The sequence below is a fragment of the Malus domestica genome, chromosome 07 (genome assembly GCF_042453785.1).
Source record: "Malus domestica chromosome 07, GDT2T_hap1".
NCBI classification, from domain to species: domain Eukaryota; kingdom Viridiplantae; phylum Streptophyta; class Magnoliopsida; order Rosales; family Rosaceae; genus Malus; species Malus domestica.
Window position 1 is genome coordinate 34,175,702 of NC_091667.1, and position 19,751 is coordinate 34,195,452.

The following is a 19,751-nucleotide window of genomic DNA, read 5'->3' on the forward strand; positions in this document are numbered from 1 at the left end:
AATAAAAAAGAAAAATACAATTGTCAAGGAATTTTCTCAAAATTAAAATAAAATAAAATATAAAAAAACTCTTAAAATTAATTAAATTTCATCAAAATTCATAAATTTATAAATTTATTAAAATTCCTTAAAATTGCAATTGAATACACCCTCTTAATTTGAATTCCGCATGTCATGCAGAATCTAAGTATATATTTCTTTTTTCAAAAACGTGTCAAAGTCAACTTTACACTTGAAATTAAGGAAAACTAATTAAAAATGCTTGAAAACTTTGAGTTTTAACGATAAAGACAAAATAAATAGTAAAGTGAATAGTATCAAAATTGACTTTTTAGTGTAAAAATGTGGTTTTTTGTTAAAAGAACAGTATCGAAAAATTTTCGTTAAAATTCTCTTGAAATAAAGGAGAATTTGGAGAAACGTAGAAAAGTATGAAAACCGTTTGCATGCACTTGTAGTAAAATTATCACCATGGAATTAGTATATGAGAGCGTGTGGCAGAAAAGTCAATTGCATTCTTCGCATGCATTATTTTTAATGTTGAAATTAAGCTGTTCTAACTGTCAATTTTGTTACTTATAAAATGATTCAAATAGAAAAACAATAAAGGAAATGAAATTGGCAATCAACTCTAGAATTTTGACCGCAAAAGAATCAAGACTGGGACTCTCATCAGGGAAATTTTTTTAGTTGTAACGGAATACAGATGTTACATCATGTGTTTTTATGCAAGTGGTGGGAAATTTTAATTTTTAAGTTATTAACATTTTAACACACATAACCCACAATTTATATAAAAACATATGGTGTACTATCTCATATTACGGTAACACTGAAAAATCTCTCCTCACAGGATGGACGAGAATGCGTCCCTACTGCCTTGTCCTTGGAACCGTCCTTCGGCCCAGGCAAAGCTAGGTAGAAGTTCATACAGAGCACAAGTTTTATACGTTATCTTATTATATACACATACATACGTATACACATATACATATGGTTTTTATAGGTTGCAGTTAACCACATTCCTTAAAATGATGCCTGTCGTTGATACTGAAACTCACGATTTTTTATAGGTGGTCGATATGATCATCATTGTAACGTCAATATTTTAACTGTATCATAGATCCTTAAATTGTTATCTATTTCATGATGCAGAACTTGAACGAACAGATAACATGCATTATTGGTAATGATGGATAGGACACCAATCTGGAGTTCGACGAAGAAAGAAGAAGGTAACTGATTTGTGGCGGCAATCGTTACAAATTCGGTTCAAACGTGAAAACCATGGCAGTCCGTTGCAAAATTGTAAGGTGAGCAGGAGAAATTTTTTAGTGTGACAGGTACACGGGCGGTATACTACGTATTATTATATAAATAGTGGGATATATGTGCTAAAAAGTTAATAACTTAAAAAATAAAATTTATCATCACTTCTATTAAAACACGTGATGTACCCGTCACAATTAAAAATTTATCGGTGAGCAGTAAAAGAATGCATGAAACACGTTAGTTTAGATAATTCCCTCTAAACTGATGCACGTTTGTTTCACAGCCTCCATAGAAGTTTCTCACATGGAGCTTCTGGTTAAATATGGTCAAACAAAATCTGTCTATAACATGCTATTCGACAAATGCATTATTTTCATCATGTTAGCAGGAAAGGGATCCGGAACCCTTTCCATGTTAGCAAACCGGTTACCTAATGCATTAAATGTTACTTTTTGAATTTTGAAAAAAAATAAAAAAAAACTAAAGTTAAGTGAAATGATACACATGATAAATTATTAGGTTTATAGTAAGCATACATCATAGATATGATAGTGAGCAAAAATGCTCTCGTGTCCTATTTTCACACAGCACGCATAAGTTCATGCAACCCTACCTCCGATGAAAATTTTGCACTGAGTGATTGAACGTTCTCAAAAAATTTGCATTAAGTGCTTAAACACACAAAATGTGTTTAAATATATCTTGTGGTAAGATATTAGGTTTACATTCATGCATTACGAGTTCAAAACTTCTCAAACCACAATATCATTCTAATAATTTCGAACTTTTCCCACAAAACAATTGCCGATTGGAACCACAGGGGTAGTACAAGATAATATGTGATGTTATAAAACAAAAAATTAGAAGAAAAAAATAATGTTAAAAGACCATATTTTTAATTACATTGGTATACCATCTTATTTGACAAGTGATACATACAATTAACATTTAATCAACTAAATTCATTATTGACGTTACATGTATACCTAATATGATATATCAATGTGCTACAACTGGCATTTAAAAAAAAAATTGAATTAGAAGGAGTGAAGGACGGTGAGCCGGCGCCCACGCAGACGCTTGACAGAGAACGCTTTTCGGCCGCAGGCCCGGTACTAGTACGAATTGAATGATCAAATCCTTTGACAAAACAAAAGGGGCTTGTGGTCAAAAAAGAAAACACGCTGGATACTTTTATTCTTTAGAATAAAAAAAAAACTTTAAACTAAGAGCATTTTTGCATCTTATTAAAAAAATTTCATCATTTTTCAAAATATTTTTTTTTATTCAAAACTGAGAACATCTCGTGAGAATATTTTTATTTTTTTAATTTAAAAACTTGTTTAGTATGAAATCTATAATTGTTTTTAAAGAAAAAAAATCACATCCTACACTGAGAACTTCTAAATTCAACATAAAGTAAGAGGATAAAAAGCATGGGAGGAGAGAGCACATCAAAGGAGAGAGTGGAGGAGAGAGGAGAAAGAAATAGGAGAGAAGATAGAAGAGAGAGAGAGAAAAAGAATGAGAAAGGAGAGAGAAATAGGAGAGGATAATGATATATAGAGAAGATTGGAAAGGAAAGAGAAATGGGTAGAGATAGAAGAGAAAGGTTAGGTGTGAGAGGAAAAGAAAGAGAGGAAGGGTAACTTTAAATTTAAAAGGGTAAATTACATAGAATTACATTAATTTTGGACCAATGACAGTTTTATACATCATCTTTAAAAAATGTCAATGTCATACATTATTTTACGATTTTGAGATAATTTTATACATTCCATCAGTTTGTCTATCAATCTTCCATTAAAAAATTAATATAAATAAATTCAATATTAAAAACTAAAAAAATAAATTTTTTTTTTGCATGGGGGACCACCCCTTATCCCCCTCACACCTTTCTTATCACAACAAGTTCACCAATCAGCTACAAGGGGAATTGACCAATCAGGAATCAGGGGGAAAAAAGAAGAGAAGAAAAAAAAAAAGGTGTGATATTCACACGTCCCTTTTTACTTCTCCCACACATTTTTAGTTTTCGGCTGTCGGATATAATGAATTGAAGAAGATCAACGAACATAAATTAACAAGGGGTGTATGAGAAGTAAAAAGGGATGTGTGAATAGCACATCCTAAAAAAAAAAAAAAAGCTTTCCTTCCTTCCTGTCGATACTTGCACCAGCACACCCAACCTAACCAATTCCGGCGATTTTAACCATTTTTTCCGTCGAATCACCACCATCCAACACCGACAACCTCCCTTCTACAATCTCCACCCAAATTTGGGGATTTTAAAGCCCAAAAACCGCGCGGGTGGCCGGAGGTGTTCCACGGCGATTCCCAATCTCTGCAACCTTCAACCCAAAATCACAGCAAGCTTTGAACTTGCTGCGTCTTGGAAATCAAAGTAGCCATTCCCTTCAACCTCCAACTCCGCTAAGCTGCGGTCACAGAGAAAAAATTTCACTCCCTTAAAAAATAATGCAGACTCGCGCCCTCAAACTGCTCACACTTTTTTGTGTCACAGCTCATTCATGTGGGGGAGATGAGCTTTTCTTTTCTTTTCTTTTCTTTTTTTCGAAATTGGCGAATTCAAATTTTAGGGTTAGGGTTTGGGTGGAATTGGGATATTTACAGGGATTAATTTGGTGAGGGTGATGGGTGTGTAGGAGGAGGGGGAGGAGCGCCATGGGAGGGAGGTGGAGATGGATGAAGAGAGGGCCCCAAGGGGGTGTCTGGTTTTGGCATTGAAGGTAGGTTGGGGGAGCACGGATGGATGGGGAAGAAAGGGTGAGGGAGAACAGGGTGGGTCCCCCATGCAAAAAAAAAAAGATTTTATTTTTTTAGTTTTTAATATTTAATTTGTTTTTTGTTAATTTTTTTAATAAAAAGTGGATCCCATCTTAAGCCATTTCACTATTTAACGGAAGATTGACAGACAAACTGATGGAAGGTATGAAATTGTCTCAAATTCGTAAGATGAGGTATGCCATTGACATTTTTTAAAGATGGGATATGAAACTGTCACTGGTCCAATAGTTGAGGTAGTTTTATGTAATTTACCCAATTAAAAACTCTAAATAGGCTAATTCTTAAGTTTATTTTGAGTTCGGTTTTTTAAAAAAGTTTTACCAAACAAATTTTCAACACTTAGGACTTTAAAAGTGTTTTTGAGTTTAAAAGTTGAATTCGAGTAAAATACCAAACAAACCTAAAATTGCTAACTTGTAAATGGAGAAAAGGATATAAAACGAATTCCACATGCTAATAAAGCTTAATATTATTAGTGTGTTATTATTCGTTTTTTTATTAGCAAATCAATATTGACTCAAAACTACAACAATGCAAGGGAGTGAGGTTTTTTCTTTATTTTTTAGACGATCGATAGTTTATTCTAAAAAATTGATCTAAACTATAAAGAAGAGATTCAAAATTTGACGCATGGAGGATAACACATTGCTCTAGTACCAATAGGCTTAGCTAAATTCACATATATGCGGAAATAAAAATTCAAAGTACAAAAAGCAGACACAATTTTCTAATCAATTGTCTTAACTCACAACTGTAAACCAGTAAACTTAGCGAAATTCACATATCTGGAAATAAAAATTCAGGACATAATTTTATAAACAATTGTCTTAACTTACAATTGTAAACCAGTAGACTTAGCTAAGTTCACATATGTGGAAATAAAAATTCAACGAAGGTGCAAAAAGTAAACACCATTTTCTAAGAGTTGTCTAACTTACACCTATAAACCAGCAGGCTTAGTTAAATTCACATAAGCTGAAATAAAAATTCAACGAAGGTACAAAAAGTAGACACACTTTTCTAATCAATTGTCTTAACTCACAGTTGTAAAGCTGCACGATAAACATTTAAGGCTCATTTGGAAGTTCTTTTAAAATAACTTAAAACACTTTTACAAAAAATATTTTTGGATTCTAAAAGTACTTAAAATGTTTCATTTAAGAAACACCAGTTATCTGTTTTTTGTGAAAAACAATTATGAGTGTTTTTCTAAGATTCATTTGCGTTTTTACTAAGAATTAATTCCAAAAACATTTTATGCCATCTGAAAAATGCTTCCGAACGATTTCTAAGTTACTAGCCACTACAATAAAAAGTAAGGTGGTGCATCCACAAACTCATTTAAGTTCCACACATGCCTCGTTAATTTATATCATTTAATTTTCTTCAATTTATGAAAATTGATAAAATGTGTGGGAAGTAAAGAAGTGTGTGTGGATAGCACACCCTTAAAAAGTATAGAGGAGAAAAAGGAATACCTTCAAATCCATTCAAAGGAAGCTAAGGCCCGCCCTTAGTAAGACGACGCCAAGTCATCAATAAAATAAAAAGCCACCTCATAGAAGTTGTGTAGGTCATGGTCAAACTTTCGAGTTCCGACAATTTTGAAGCGATTCAGCGTTGGCCCTCCTCCTCCTCCTCCTCTATAAATACTCCCTCCATTCTCTTCTTATTACTCACAACTCACAAAAATATCAGCCTGCATATTACTACACACGTTAAGAAAGACAGAGAAATGGAGATCATCGTTCGATTTTTCATCATCGCCATCGTCATGGCGCTGCTGTACGTCTTTTGCAGTTTAATCTTTTCCTTCTGGGTTTTTCCAGTTCTTGCATATAGGAAGCTCAAGAAAAATGGGTTAGATGGTCCATCTCCAAGTTTTCCATTCGGAAATCTCAGTGAGATGAAAAAGGAGAACATCAATGTTAAAAGCTCAAGTATCTCCCATGACATACACTCGACCCTCTTTCCCTTTTTTGCTCGCTGGCAAAACTCTTTCGGTACGTATACTCACACGCTTATGGGCTCCTTTGATAATCATCTCAGAACAATTTTTCACGTTCAAATATGTGTTTGTGTATATGTGCAGGAAAGATGTTCGTTTATTGGTTGGGGACGGAGCCATTTTTGTACATAGCAGATCCAGAGCTACTGAAAAAACTGTCTACGGAGGTGACAGCAAAGAACTGGGGGAAGCCTGCGGTGTTCCGACGCGATAGAGCGGCGATGTTCGGTAATGGCCTAGTCATGTCCGAAGGCGATGACTGGGCTCGTCACCGCCATGTTATCACTCCTGCTTTTAACCCAACAAACTTGAAGGTATAATCTCTCTCTCTCTCTCTCTCTCTCTATATATTATATATATATATATATATCAAACACAGTAGCAGAATAAAGTACTTAATATATTTTTTCATTATAAATTAATGACGATCAAGCTCTTACTAACTCAGGTTAATAAGAAAAGGTGTGGTGCATTTTTTAACTAGAATGTGTAATTCATAAACAAACAGGAAATAAGCAACTATTATGTTCCGCAATTATAATATAAACCTTAATTAGTGAAGCACATTTGTTCTTCTAGTGCTTTAACTTTAACTTCTTCTTTTTTGTCAAACCCACTAAATTATAGTTCACATTCAATCAATGGTATACAGGCAATGGCGAGCTTAATGGTGGAGACCACCACCAAAATGCTAGACAATTGGACGACCCTCGTAGATTCCGGCACTCAAGAATTCGACGTCGAGAAAGAAGTCACAGCAACCGCTGGAGAGATCATCGCCAAAACCAGCTTTGGCATCAGCTACCAAAGTGGCCGGCTAGTGTTCGAAAAACTAAGAGCCTTGCAAACGACACTATTCAAAACGATCCGTTTCGTGGGAGTTCCTTTCGGGAAAATGATGCACCCTAAGAAAGCCCTAGAGGCCAGAAAACTTGGGCAAGAAATTAACCAATTGTTCTTGTCACTAATTGACGAAAGACGCAAAATGATCAGAGGGTCGGGGCCGCAGAACGACCTGCTTGGCTTGTTGCTTAAACAGAGTGAACATGGAGGGTTCACAAAGTCCTTAACTACAAAAGAAGTTGTGGATGAGTGCAAGACATTCTTCTTTGGAGGTCATGAGACAACTGCATTGGCAATCACATGGACAATGTTGCTCCTGGCCACCCACCAGGATTGGCAAGATCAGTTGAGAGAGGAGATTAGGGAAGTGGTCGGAGACAAAGAAATTGACGTGAACATGCTTTCTGGACTAAAGAAGGTAAACCTTTTCTTCTCCCTTTTTTCTTTCATTCAATAAGATACGTTATTTAAACTCCGTAAGATTGTACAATAACACATAAAAGATTATTCATAATTTAAACGTGAACTTCATAAACAAAAGAATGCTTCTTTAATAAAAGACATGCTCCATAAACACTATCATGGGACAAACCAGTATACATAAAGTTACCCTTTTTTTCTTTTTATACGTCACACATTTGTCTCGTCATATTATATCATGCATGTTATAAACTTATATATATCTGGTGCATCAGAATTTCTATAAAGATAAAGTCTAACGTTTATAATTCTATAAATATAGAACCAATGCATGGTTATGAAAGTACGTCGACCAAATACCTAATAGCTTGGTCCATAAATGTTGGTCCGGATTTTTTCAGCATGTCTGAGATACAGTCACATATGTCATATGTCATTATACTAGTGGAGGGACACTTAAAAAAAAATTTCTACTTATATAATAACATATGATGTGTCATCCCGTAATTAATTCGGTTTATGAAGAGATTTTTCAGTATGTTGAGAACACAATTCGCTACTAAGTATCATAATACAAGTGGTTATATATACTTAAAGAAAAATTTCAACCATTTGTATAGGAAAGTTGATATACTGAGCCGTGTTCCCCGCGTATTGAAAAAATTTGTGCAAATGTGCAACCCTAAAACCCTAAAGAAAAGAAGAAGAAAAAAGGGTCAGATATATTTGGTCAAATGGTCAGCGGTCAAACAACAGAGTGATACATTTCCACGCTCTTTGGCACGTGAGAAAGGTGCTCATGATATTCCCATTGCATGCTTTTTGCTCGATCGGAATAGAATAACACGTCACTGTCACATATTATGTAATAACTGAGCAACAATTTTTTGTATGTGTGCGGATGCCACCTGGCAATACCCCAGTGGCTTCACCGTCCAATCAGTAATCAAGCATCTTAAGTTCTTAATAATGATTAGAGAACTAATCGATTGTGATTAATTTAATCATGCAGATGGGATGGGTGATGAACGAAGTCTTGCGGCTATACCCTTCAGCACCAAATGCACAAAGGCAAGCCAAAGCCGACATTCAAGTGAGCCACGACCTGTCGATTCCGAGTGGAACAAACATGTGGATTGACATCGTCGGCATGCACCACGACCCGGCCCTGTGGGGCGACGACGTCAACGAGTTCAAGCCGGAGAGGTTCAAGGACAACATCCACGGGGGGTGCAAGCACAAGATGGGGTACTTGCCTTTTGGGTTTGGAGGGAGAATGTGCATTGGTAGAAACTTGACTTTCTTGGAGTACAAGATAGTTCTAACCCTAATTCTATCTAGGTTTTCATTTACCATCTCTCCAACATACTGCCATTCCCCTTCTATTGTCCTATCTCTGAGACCTTCCGATGGCCTGCCTCTAGTACTCCAACCCCTCTAGACACCTGGGCCCTACGTTTTATTTGTTAATAATTGTTTTCAAGTGGTATTTCATTGTAAGCTATATTGAGTATTTGAAAATTAGTGGCATTGATTTACTGAATAAAAGCAAAGGAAACAAATACCATTACATTTCAACGAGCAAAGAATACGACCGAACCGGTCTTTTAATTTGTAGTCCTTCTTTCAGTGCAAAATATGTTATAAGTCTCAAGGGGACGACTCTTTTAGGACCCGAGAGTTTTATGTCACTATGAAGCCAAAAGATGAGTATAATCACAAGCATTACATATCCACGAGGTAGCGAGAAACGATCATTTTAATGTCATACAAACTATCATTTAAGACTAGCTCACTCAGTAACGGGGTCTAGCAAATTTTATTGTGATATTGCTAATCATATTAATCTGATCTCTGAGAACTCCTTATTGCCATGTAAACACGTTTAATTGTCGGACGTCGCATTGTTTACTGCCATGGACGTTAGGACGTTAACATTTGGAAAGCTGCATTAGGCATAAGTCAAATTTCTACTACATTAACAAAGGTGTTTCGACCTTAGACGTGACATACATTATATAAGGTTTTCATAGCTGACTTGAGCAATTGACAGACTACTAATTACTCAGATAAGAACGATGATGAGTATATTTTATATTATATATTTTACCCTAATCTTAGTATATTTTGGTTAATATTTTGGAAGAATTTTGATACTTTGAATTGTATTTTCAATATAGGACTTTCGACTTCCTCTTGAGCAAAATAGGACCAAATGGACGAATTTTGGAGTAATTCCAGTTGGAGGACGTTCGTGAGTCACTTAGCTTTATCGTATCAAAATTTGGGATTTTTCCACCAAGCGGTTATTTTCTGGCGATGAAATAAAGAAGCAGTGCGGTGCTGGAAAATGACGTTTTTGGGCTTTAATTGCGTTTTTGAAGCCCAAGATGACATCGGATGGGTTCGTGGCCTTCTGGAAAAGTGTTCAGAATATCCCAAACATTAAATCCAGCTATATTGGGCCAGTTTTGGAGCAGCTTATGGGCAAAAACGTGGCTGTTCAGATTTTAGACGAATTTTTATCATTTAATTTAGGGTTATGTTTTCTAGGGTTTTGGGGTGGTGGCTTGGCAAATATATTGTCTAGCCGTCTACAGTTTAAAAAAAAACGCTTTCTTTTATGCAATTTTTTGAGACAGAGAGAATTATTAGGGTTTTGAAGATTTTTTTTACTTGAAGGTGCTTTCAATCCTGTTCTTGAATATATTTTCTATGATTTCAATTATGAATATGCGGAACTAATTTCTATTGCTAGGGCAAAACCTTGAGCCTTAGCATGAATATGTGATTTTTATTTAATTACTTATGATTGATTGCATGCGTACTTTGAATTGTTAATCACCGGAATAAAAACTATCTAATTGTTTTAATGCCTGATCACCATTAGGATTTTTAGAAAAGTAATTTGATGCAATTTTGGTCGGAAGGTTCCTGAAATTGATGTTGGCTTCTTGTGATTAATAATTGTAATTTCTCTTAGGATGAATATCACGTCTTAAGGATTGCATGGTTTTTCAAAAGATTTTCATAAAGCATAATGAGTCTTTCATGTTTAGATTTGATCCGAACGTCCGGACGGGTTGCATGTTAGATATATGTTCTATGTTGGAGGTTCCAAGTAGAATATGAATTAGGAAAATCTAACCTTCAAAGTAGCATGTATAGATCATAAGTAATAGGTAAAAATTCGTAGGATTGCTAGGTGATGGTGGAACCCTAGTGCTTTCTTAATTTGATTTCTCTCAAAACTGTTTTCTTTTCTCTCTAGTTTTAATATTGCAGATTGTCTTATCATTAATAGTTAATTTCGTTTTTAATTTAAGTAGATTATAAAATCAATCATCTAAATTTGTACTTTCCAATCATTAATTGGAATCTGGTTTGTTTCGAATTATTTAATAATCCCTGTAGAGAATGACCTTGCGAGATCCGTTTATACTACAATAACCTTGTGATTCTTGCAAGTAAAATATGAGGTTTTTATCGCATTCACATAAGTAGTAAAAATCCTATCAAACGACACATAAAATATATTGCACTAATCGAGCATCCTGGCGAATTCCTTCCTCACAAGACCCTTAGCCTGCTTTATCGACAGGCCAATCTTTCCCAGGTCAGCAAGCTGAAAAAAAGAAGAAGCGGTTAGACGAAACTTAAAATAAATAAATGGTTTAAGTGTCTGCATTTTTAAAGTTTTTACCTTTTTGGCATTTGAGAAAGTTGGTAAATTTAATTGACCAAGCAAATCAATGGATAGTTTGATACAAGAAAAAAATTCAGGAAAAACAAAATGAGCAAATTGAAGAAAAAGGAATAGGAAAACAAATGGTGAAGGAAAATTTTTATATATAGCCAGAACTTACCCTTCAGTTTCAAAAATGTTTTATTTGAGTCCTTTTGGGTTTGCTTATTTGAATTGATAGTTGGAAACAAATTGTAAAAGGTTTGAGACTTTTCTAAGTGATTGAACAGAAGAATGCTGGAGATTTTGAAATACACAGCAGGGACTCTTTCGGACCGATGCAAAAAACACATTGCAACTGAAAACCATACAGAGAGGGAATGAGAAGAGACTGTTCAAATATGTTTAGTATTCCGAATTTCCCAAAACTGTGTGTGCTTTAAAAAAAAAAAACTTACGCTCGTAAAAGGAGTTTCCTCCTCCGCGCGCACTTCCATTATTTTTGCGGCTCTCGTCTCGCCGATACCCTAAACACGAAATTTCGAACTCAAATTAGTTAGAAATTTCAAAGTAGACCAAAATAAAACGCTAAAACGCAGGGTAAGCGATTTCACCTTCATATTTTCTAGGTCTTCTAGAGAAGACGTGTTCAACAGGTTTAAAAACCTGTCGATAAATGCCTGCTTTAGATCGACACGTGCAGGTTCTGCCGATACCGATGACTCCTCAACTTGAAGTTGAGAAATCAGCGTTGTTAAATCAGTTAGTACCTCTCCAATTTGTGAGGTCAAGGGTTGGGATTGTCGGTCCGACATGATAAGGTCCACAACTATCAAGGGAGAGAGGACTAGTAAACAAACAAGACAGATACATGAGCATTGATGAAAATTCACAGATCTATATGTTCATGCATGACAAATTCATTAAGAGTTTACAGATTCAGAGTTTCCAGAAAACAAAATCACGACTGAGCATGCACTGAGTACAGATCTATACCTTGGGCTCACGGATCTGGAGACTTTAAGCGGTTTTGTTTGTCCCTCTTGGAGGCGCAGATCGGCGTTGGGGTAGCACAGAAAGACCACCTGCAAGTGTTAGTATTTTATTTTTCGTTCTGAAATCAAGAAATGGAGACGGCAAAGAAAAAGTTTGGGGTTTTACCTTGGGATATTTGTGTGGTTTTGGTTCTGAGATGCAAGAACGGATGAGAGGTTAGAGAGAAGAGATGGGGTGAGGCAGCTATGGAGGAGCAGCTGGGGTTTTCAGTTCTGTGAGAGAGAGAGAGAGAGAGAGAGCTAAACGGCAGCGAAGAGGAAATGTGAACTTCACGGCTGAAGCTCGACTTATATAGCAGCTCGTTAGGGTTCCCACGACATTTAACCCGTTTCGCATAAATTGCTGTAAAGAAGCAAGCGTATTCAAGGAAGTGTGACTTTCTTGTTTCTCTAGATTACTTAATACCTCGAATACTTTATGTTGGAAAATATTATTATTTAGATTTATTTTAATGTTTGGTATTTTGGGCTTAGTTGGAAAATATTATTATTTATATTTATTTTAATGTTTGGTATTTTGTACTTAGCGCATTCGATTTAGGGTTTCTTAGATTTAGTTCTCTATAAATATAGTTTGTAATTTAGTTTGAGAACAAATTATTCACAATTTAGTCTCTCAGGATTTTGTAATCTTTGTTTAAAAATATATAAAATCAAGATCTTATGGTAAAAATACTGAAAATACAGATAATCGGGGCACCTAAGAATTTTAATTTGAATTGAATTGACATCTCAACATGAGTATTTGCATGGTTTTGTGTTAGAACTTTAAACTGTTTTCTAATCATGACGTAGACAACCATTGCTTAATCGGAGAAAGTCTTGCAAACGAAATCTCTCCTCATAAATTTGAAATCTTTACATGGAGATTCTTCTTCCCATTCACTTTTGGCGTTGCTCGACTTAATTCAAGGGTGGTGTTATTTTTATTTATTTATCTATAACTTTACACCTTTACGGTTCCTGATATGGCTTCGACTCAACGAGGATGACTGCCCATTTCTTTCTACTATGGCTTCGACTCCTGTGGTACAAAATGACCTTGGTTTTTCTGATGGCCACCCAGAGTTGGCACTGTCACCCACGTTGCCCTCTGCGCAACCAGTGCCTCCTGCTGATGGGACTACACCAGTGACCGATGAGAAAGCTTCATTGCTGGAAGAGATTTTTTAGTGTGATTGTCACACGAGATGGTACACCGCATGTCCCTATATAAATTAAATAGTGGGATTTGTGTGTTAAAAGGTTAATAACTTAAAAATTAAAATTTTCCATCATTTACATAAAAAATCATAATGTACCATCTTCCCGTCCCAATTAAAAATTTCTTCATCGCTGCAGGGCTATTATCTTGGGGTAAGAGTCCTTGCTAGAAGATGTGACCAACCAAGTTTACTGATACTCGGAGCACCTAAGAATTTTTGTTTGAATTCTTTTTCTTTCTTTTTTCAGATGCATGGGCATTTGCATGGTTTTGCGTTTGGACAGCCGTGCAGATGCGTGGGCATTTGCATGGTTTTGTGTTTGGACTTTGGATTGTTTTCTCAAGCGTGACGCAACCAATCATTGCTTTATCTGAGGAAGCCTTCCAAACGAAATCTCTCCTTATTTCAAAATTAATCTTATATGGAGATTCTTTCTATTCACTTTTGGTGTTGCTCCACTTAATTCACGGGTGGTGTTTTTTTTATCTCTATATAAAAAGTCGGAAGAATAAAAGAGTGAAACATTAAAAAAAATCCCACACAATACCCCTCTTATTAAAGCTTATCTATATATTCATATCCGCATGGCAATCGTAGATGCTTTTCTACGAAAATAAAAAGTTCCTCATAAGTTTTTAAGCTCAACATCCTTGAAAGAAGTAAGCTTGACATAACCAAACATACAACCATCTGAGGTTGACCAACTCAAATAAAATCTGGCCGTGTAACTTTCACATACTTTATACCAAATTTTAGAAACAGAAGATTAACCTTAGATGACCATGAAAGTACTTCGAAAGAAATTAACTATTCCAACCTGCAAAGATTCAATCTCTGCTAGTGCCAGTCCTTTCTGGTACAATGCCTCTGCTAATTGATCACGGGTTGTCTCCATCTTCTTTTTAATTTTCTATGACAAGAATCAGTAATATTTATTATTAACCTATAGATAAACTTATGAAAAAAAGCAGGTAAGAATTGTTGATTCTCTGAAATAATTTTGGCAGCTCTTCACAATGGTTTCAAGAAAGACGGATTAAAAACAAGAAGTATGCTTTAACAAATAACACACCTCTGCCTCTTCATCATCGGGATCACTTCTTAGTGTAAAATTTTTTGCCAGCTCATCTCTGTCAACACTGTCAACCACCTCATTTGCTGCATCAATAACCTGCAAAGCAAAGCACGTGATAAATGTTATTAAATCACTGCATAAACAAACCCCGCACCTTGAGCTTAGAAAGGTTGTATACACCTACTATCTATACAAACTACGAATCGGTTCATCATGTATTGAAAAATGATGAAGATGGGTTATTCTGCATGGAGATCCATTGCTCATGAACAATTACCCTAAACCCAAAACATGTGGCGAGGTAATCACGTGGCAACAAACCCCACAACTTCTTGAAGTGGAACATGAATTATATTTCTTCACTTGCAAGTGAATAAAAACTTACAAAACTACATCGTTCTTGGCCATATGGTTGTACTACGTGTTGGAAGCTAACCAGCTCCTGGAGTCCTCGAGAGGTCGAAGGTAGCAAGGATCTCCTGAGCAAAGGGCTCTGCATCGAAGAAGGAAGAAGAAGAAATGAAGAGTTGGCCTCCAACGGCTAGTTTTGTTTAAATGTGTGAGTGACAAATGTACACTCCAGATTAAATCACTTAAATCCCAATGAAGGGCTAGGATTTAATCTGGAGTAGTAAGGTGATTTTAGTGTTTAAATATTGTCTAATCACCAACTTTTTTACACAAGTATGGGTGATGGAAATGTACCATACCCTTTCACATTTTCTCTACTTAATGAACTATGGCTGCTGCATTTTCAGCACAACCTTGAAGTTGAAAACAACACCCCAATATCCTCTCAATTCTCTGCCATTCTACCCCAAAAACCGATCCAAAAATATAACCAAAAATCATCCAAACAAACAAACTTTATCACTACGCTACCTCTTTTTCATGGGAGATTTTGTCCTTGTCATTGTTCCGAGAAGGTACAGCTTCCAATATCTTGGCAAGCAATGGGGTGTATTTAGGATATTCAGATTGAAAAGAGAAACATAAGGTACATGCAACATGTGAGCCATAGATGCTATAAAAACCTCAAGCATAATATAACAATTTCAATAGCTTGTCTCAACAGTGCTGGTTTGGTATTGCTGTGCTTTGAAGAAAAAAAATGCTTCTGCTGTGATGTGAGAATAAACAGCTGTAAAATAAAGCAGGTAAACTTTTTTGTTAAAGTGATTTTGAAAAAAAAAGTAGTATTATAGTGTTTGGTAAACTTTTATGTAAAACAGATGTGAAAAAAAGCCGGTTTTTCAAAGCTGGGTTTTGCAGCTTCTTGTTTTTGGCTTTTTTCACCCAAAACTGTGAAGAAAAAAAAGCTGATGCTGAATGTTTACCAAACACAAAAACAGCTCCTAACTTTTTTTGATACCAGCTTTTTTCAGAATCACCTCAGTACCAAACTAGGCTTTAATAAGCAGATGCTCAATTTGAAACCAAATATAATTGTTACATACATATCTATACATGCACCGACTGGAAGTACAAATTAACAGGTCAAAATTCATAGCTCTGGAACAGATTTAAATTAAGCTCAAATGTGAGTGTCGTGTCCATGTGTAACATATGCAAAGTTAATGACATGTCACTCAGAAGTCAGAGCACCACTAACCACGTTGAATGAAACAAACTCAATGTAAGAACCCTACCATATCGACAATGCCGGAAACTGAGATCAAATAAAACTTCCTTTACATGTCATCAAATGACCTAAAATAGTTAATTCATGATCATATTGACCTAAATCATTTCATCTATACCATAACAATATGAGCTCTAACCTTGAGAGAAGACGATAATTTATTCCACTCCAAGCATTCTTCCTCAGTACCTTGCTTCAGGCTTGCAAGAACTTTAATCTTTGCATCTCATACCTGATTCACAAAGTACATCGCTGTATATTGATTAAAACTTAAAAGAGAGTTATGTTAAGAAAAGCACATCGCTGTATAGAATAATAACTCTACCTTCTCTTCCAAATTTCTCTCGATGAACAACACCAGCTGCTTCAGTTTTTTAATTAAAAAATTTGTTTAGTATGAAATCTACAATTATTTTTAAAGAAAAAAAAATCTCATCCTACACTGAGAACTTCTAAATTCAACATAAAGTAAGAGGAGAAAGAGCATCAGAGGAGAGAGCACATCAAAGGTGTGAAGATTGAAGCAGTAGCTTCAATGAAGGTAGTCGAAGAAACTGAAATTTAGAGAGATAGAGACAAAGAGATTTCAGAGAAGATTTCTTTATATTTCTTGTGTATTTTTCATCATCGTCTTACATCTTTGGATATCTGTATTTATATCCTTACATATCTTGCTCTATAAGCTAAGATATGAAATATATCAGTTTTAACAAACTTAACAACCTTAGCACCATATCCTAACAACCTTGTAACTTCCTTGTTGATCTTGTGACACTTGTCCTCATCTAGACCCTTGAATTGCTTTCACTTGGACTCTGCTCTTGATGCTTGTTGTCCTTACTTATACTCTTACATCCCCCCTCAATCTCATGCTTTAGGGAACTGAGCATGAGATTGCCACAGTGATGTTGAAACAAGGGTGCAGATAAACCCTTTGTGAAAATATCAGCAAACTGACCAGCAGAAGAAACATGATGAACATGAAGATCTCCTCGTGTCACCCTTTCACGAACAAAATGATAATCAATCTCAATGTGTTTAGACTTCGCATGAAAGACAGGATTCGTGGAAAGAGCAATGGCCGAAAGGTTATCACAGTGAATCAACGGGGCGTGAGAGAGAGGAATATGTAAATCACAAAGCAATTGTCGAATCCAAGAGAGTTCAGCAGCTGTGATAGCAAGAGCCCTATACTCAGCCTCTGTGGATGACCGAGAGACCGTATGCTGCTTCTTTGAGGACCAGGAAATAGGATTGGATCCAAGAAAAACAATAAAGCCAGAGGTGGAACGGCGGTCATTTGGATCCCCAGCCCAGTCGGCATCACTATAGGATAGAAGGGAGAGGGGACCAGGTTTAAAATGTATCCCATAATCTGGTGTACCCTTGAGATAGCGGATGATCTGTTTGACTGCAATGACATGGGACTCCATAGGATTATGCATGAACTGGCAGGCTTGATTCACGGAGAAGGCTATGTCAGGCCTCGTAAATGTGAGATATTGAAGAGCTCCCACTATACTTCTGTATTGATCAGGACTGTGATATGGCTTGCCATCATCCTTTAAGAGCCGATGATATGGTAAACAGGGAGTAGCACAAGGTTTACAAGCCTGTAAATCCACCTTGGCAACTAACTCACTGATGTATTTAGATTGAGAAACAAATAAACCCTCTGCAGTGGGACTAATTTGCAGCCCCAAGAAATAATGGAGATCACCTAAATCCTTCATTTCAAATTCAGCAGTAAGAGCTTTGATGACTTGAGCTATTAACTGAGAGGAACTGCCAGTTAAAATAACATCATCCACATAAAGCAGTAAGACAACAATGCCTTGTGGAGAGGATTGAACAAATAACGATGGATCGGCATGTGAAGACTGAAATCCCAAGGCAGGGAGAAAACTTGTAAATCTATCATTCCATGCTCTTGGAGCCTGTTTTAACCCGTAGAGGGACTTGTGAAGCTTACAGACATAATTAGATGGATACTGGTTGCTGAGAAATCCTGGAGGTTGTTCCATGTACACATCTTCCTGTAAAACGCCATGTAAGAAGGCATTTTTGACATCAAGTTGCCGGAGGTGCCAGTGGAACTGTGATGCCAAGGCAAGAATAAGACGAATGGTTGTAGGTTTAACCACCGGACTGAATGTTTCACCGTAGTCAACACCCTCCTCTTGGTTGTACCCTTTGGCTACAAGCCGGGCTTTATATCTTGCCACAGTGCCATTGGCATTCTTCTTGATTCTATATACCCATTTACATCTAACCAAGTTCTTGTCACATGGAAGAGGAACTAGGGACCATGTTTTTTGAGAATGAAGGGCATCGATCTCTTCCTGCATTGCAGTTTGCCATTCGACAACTTTAGAAGCAGCTTTGAATGTCTTTGGCTCGGAGACAGGAGACGGAGAGCCAATGCTAGCAGAGAAAGCCTTCGGTTTGACAATACCATTCTTGGAACGTGTGACCATAGGGTGCACATTCAGTGGTAATGAGAGAACAACATTAAGATGATCGGGTTGGAAATCAGGATCCACATGGATGGGGGACTGTGTAGGCATGGTACCTGGGATGTCAACACTTGGAGGAAGAGAAGTATGCATATGTGGGACAGATGTAAGTGTTTCCAATGAATCTGAGGCACTAGATGCAGCCAAGGAATCTGAGGCACTAGATGCAGGCAAGGATTTTGGAGTACTAGATGCTGAATGCATTGAAGTTGTAGGATGAGATGAGGATGCATGAGTATGAAGTGATGGTGTGACTTGATTAGTCAATGTAATGCATGGTAATGACGGAGAAGGATGAAATGATGGAGATGATACTACCAAAGGTGAGGATTGGACAGAAACAGAGAACTTTTCATATGGAAAGGTGGATTCATCAAAAAGCACATGTCTAGATATGTACATTTTGTTTTGAATAAGATTTAAACATAGAAAACCTTTATAATCGCCTGCATAGCCCAGAAACACACAAGTAGCTGTTTTGGGTTGTAATTTGGAAGTGTTATATGGTTTCAATAGAGGAAAACATGCACAACCAAAAATTTTGAAATGACCAATGTGTGGAAGATGACCATATAACAGTTGATAAGGAGATTTCATGTGAAGAATGACACAGGGCAAGCGATTGATGAGATAGACTGCAGTTGCACAAGCATGAAACCAGAAGAGATTAGGTAACTTAGCAGTTTGAAGGAGAGTAAGGGCAGTTTCTACAATGTGCCTATGTTTACGTTCAGCTAATCCATTCTGCTCAGGAGTGTGTGGGCATGATTTGTGATGAAGGATACCATTGGTGGTGAGAAAATGTTGAAACTGAGAGCTAATATACTCTCCTCCACCATCACTTTGTAAAATTTTAACTTTGGCAGAAAATTGAGTACACACAAATGCATGAAACTTGACAAATGTAGCAAACACTTCTGATTTAAATTTCAAAGGAAAAATCCATGTAAATCGTGTACATTCGTCTATAAAGGTTACATAGTATCTAAACCCTTCATATGACAAGATAGGAGCAGGGCCCCATACATCACTATGAATGATTGCTAGGGGATGTACAAATTTATTTGTGGGAAAAGAAAAAGGTAACTTGGTAAATTTCCCTTCTAGACATGGTGTACAAACTGTTTTACAAGAGGCTTAAGATGCAGAGAGTTGATGTTGATGTAGTATGGCAGAAGTGATTGCATTAGAGGGGTGTCCTAGCCGTCGATGCCATAGACTT

General features: G+C 36.4%; 3 protein-coding genes across 6 annotated transcripts; 1 reads left to right on the top strand and 2 right to left on the bottom strand.

Moving 5' to 3' along the window:
* Positions 1 to 5,760: 5,760 nt before the first annotated feature.
* Positions 5,761 to 8,929, top strand: LOC114826167 (cytokinin hydroxylase-like). The gene is made up of 4 exons (XM_029106164.2): positions 5,761 to 6,083; positions 6,173 to 6,402; positions 6,741 to 7,349; positions 8,364 to 8,929. The coding sequence occupies exons 1-4, from the start codon at positions 5,816 to 5,818 to the stop codon at positions 8,790 to 8,792; spliced, it is 1,536 nt and encodes a 511-aa protein (XP_028961997.1). The 5' UTR covers positions 5,761 to 5,815; the 3' UTR covers positions 8,793 to 8,929.
* A 1,790-nt stretch (positions 8,930 to 10,719) lies between these two features.
* On the bottom strand, positions 10,720 to 12,417 carry LOC103420780 (kinesin-like protein KIN-10C). Of its 4 annotated transcripts, none has more exons than XM_070824994.1 (5): positions 12,198 to 12,417; positions 12,033 to 12,078; positions 11,651 to 11,865; positions 11,495 to 11,563; positions 10,720 to 10,976 (listed from the first exon to the last, which is right to left on the bottom strand). In XM_070824994.1, the coding sequence occupies exons 3-5, from the start codon at positions 11,849 to 11,851 to the stop codon at positions 10,893 to 10,895; spliced, it is 354 nt and encodes a 117-aa protein (XP_070681095.1). In that variant the 5' UTR covers positions 11,852 to 11,865; positions 12,033 to 12,078; positions 12,198 to 12,417; the 3' UTR covers positions 10,720 to 10,892. The 4 variants fall into 4 exon arrangements, with proteins under 4 accessions (XP_070681095.1, XP_070681094.1, XP_070681093.1 ...); XM_070824993.1 differs by having other exon boundaries at positions 11,651 to 11,883; XM_070824992.1 differs by having other exon boundaries at positions 12,033 to 12,121; positions 12,198 to 12,412.
* Positions 12,418 to 13,846: 1,429 nt separating this feature from the next.
* On the bottom strand, positions 13,847 to 16,263 carry LOC114825809 (tripeptidyl-peptidase 2-like). The gene is made up of 5 exons (XM_070825831.1): positions 16,246 to 16,263; positions 15,961 to 16,016; positions 15,254 to 15,395; positions 14,369 to 14,467; positions 13,847 to 14,206 (listed from the first exon to the last, which is right to left on the bottom strand). Exons 1-5 carry the CDS (start codon positions 16,261 to 16,263, stop codon positions 14,069 to 14,071), a joined length of 453 nt encoding a protein of 150 aa, XP_070681932.1. The 3' UTR covers positions 13,847 to 14,068.
* Between the last annotated feature and the right edge of the window lie 3,488 nt (positions 16,264 to 19,751).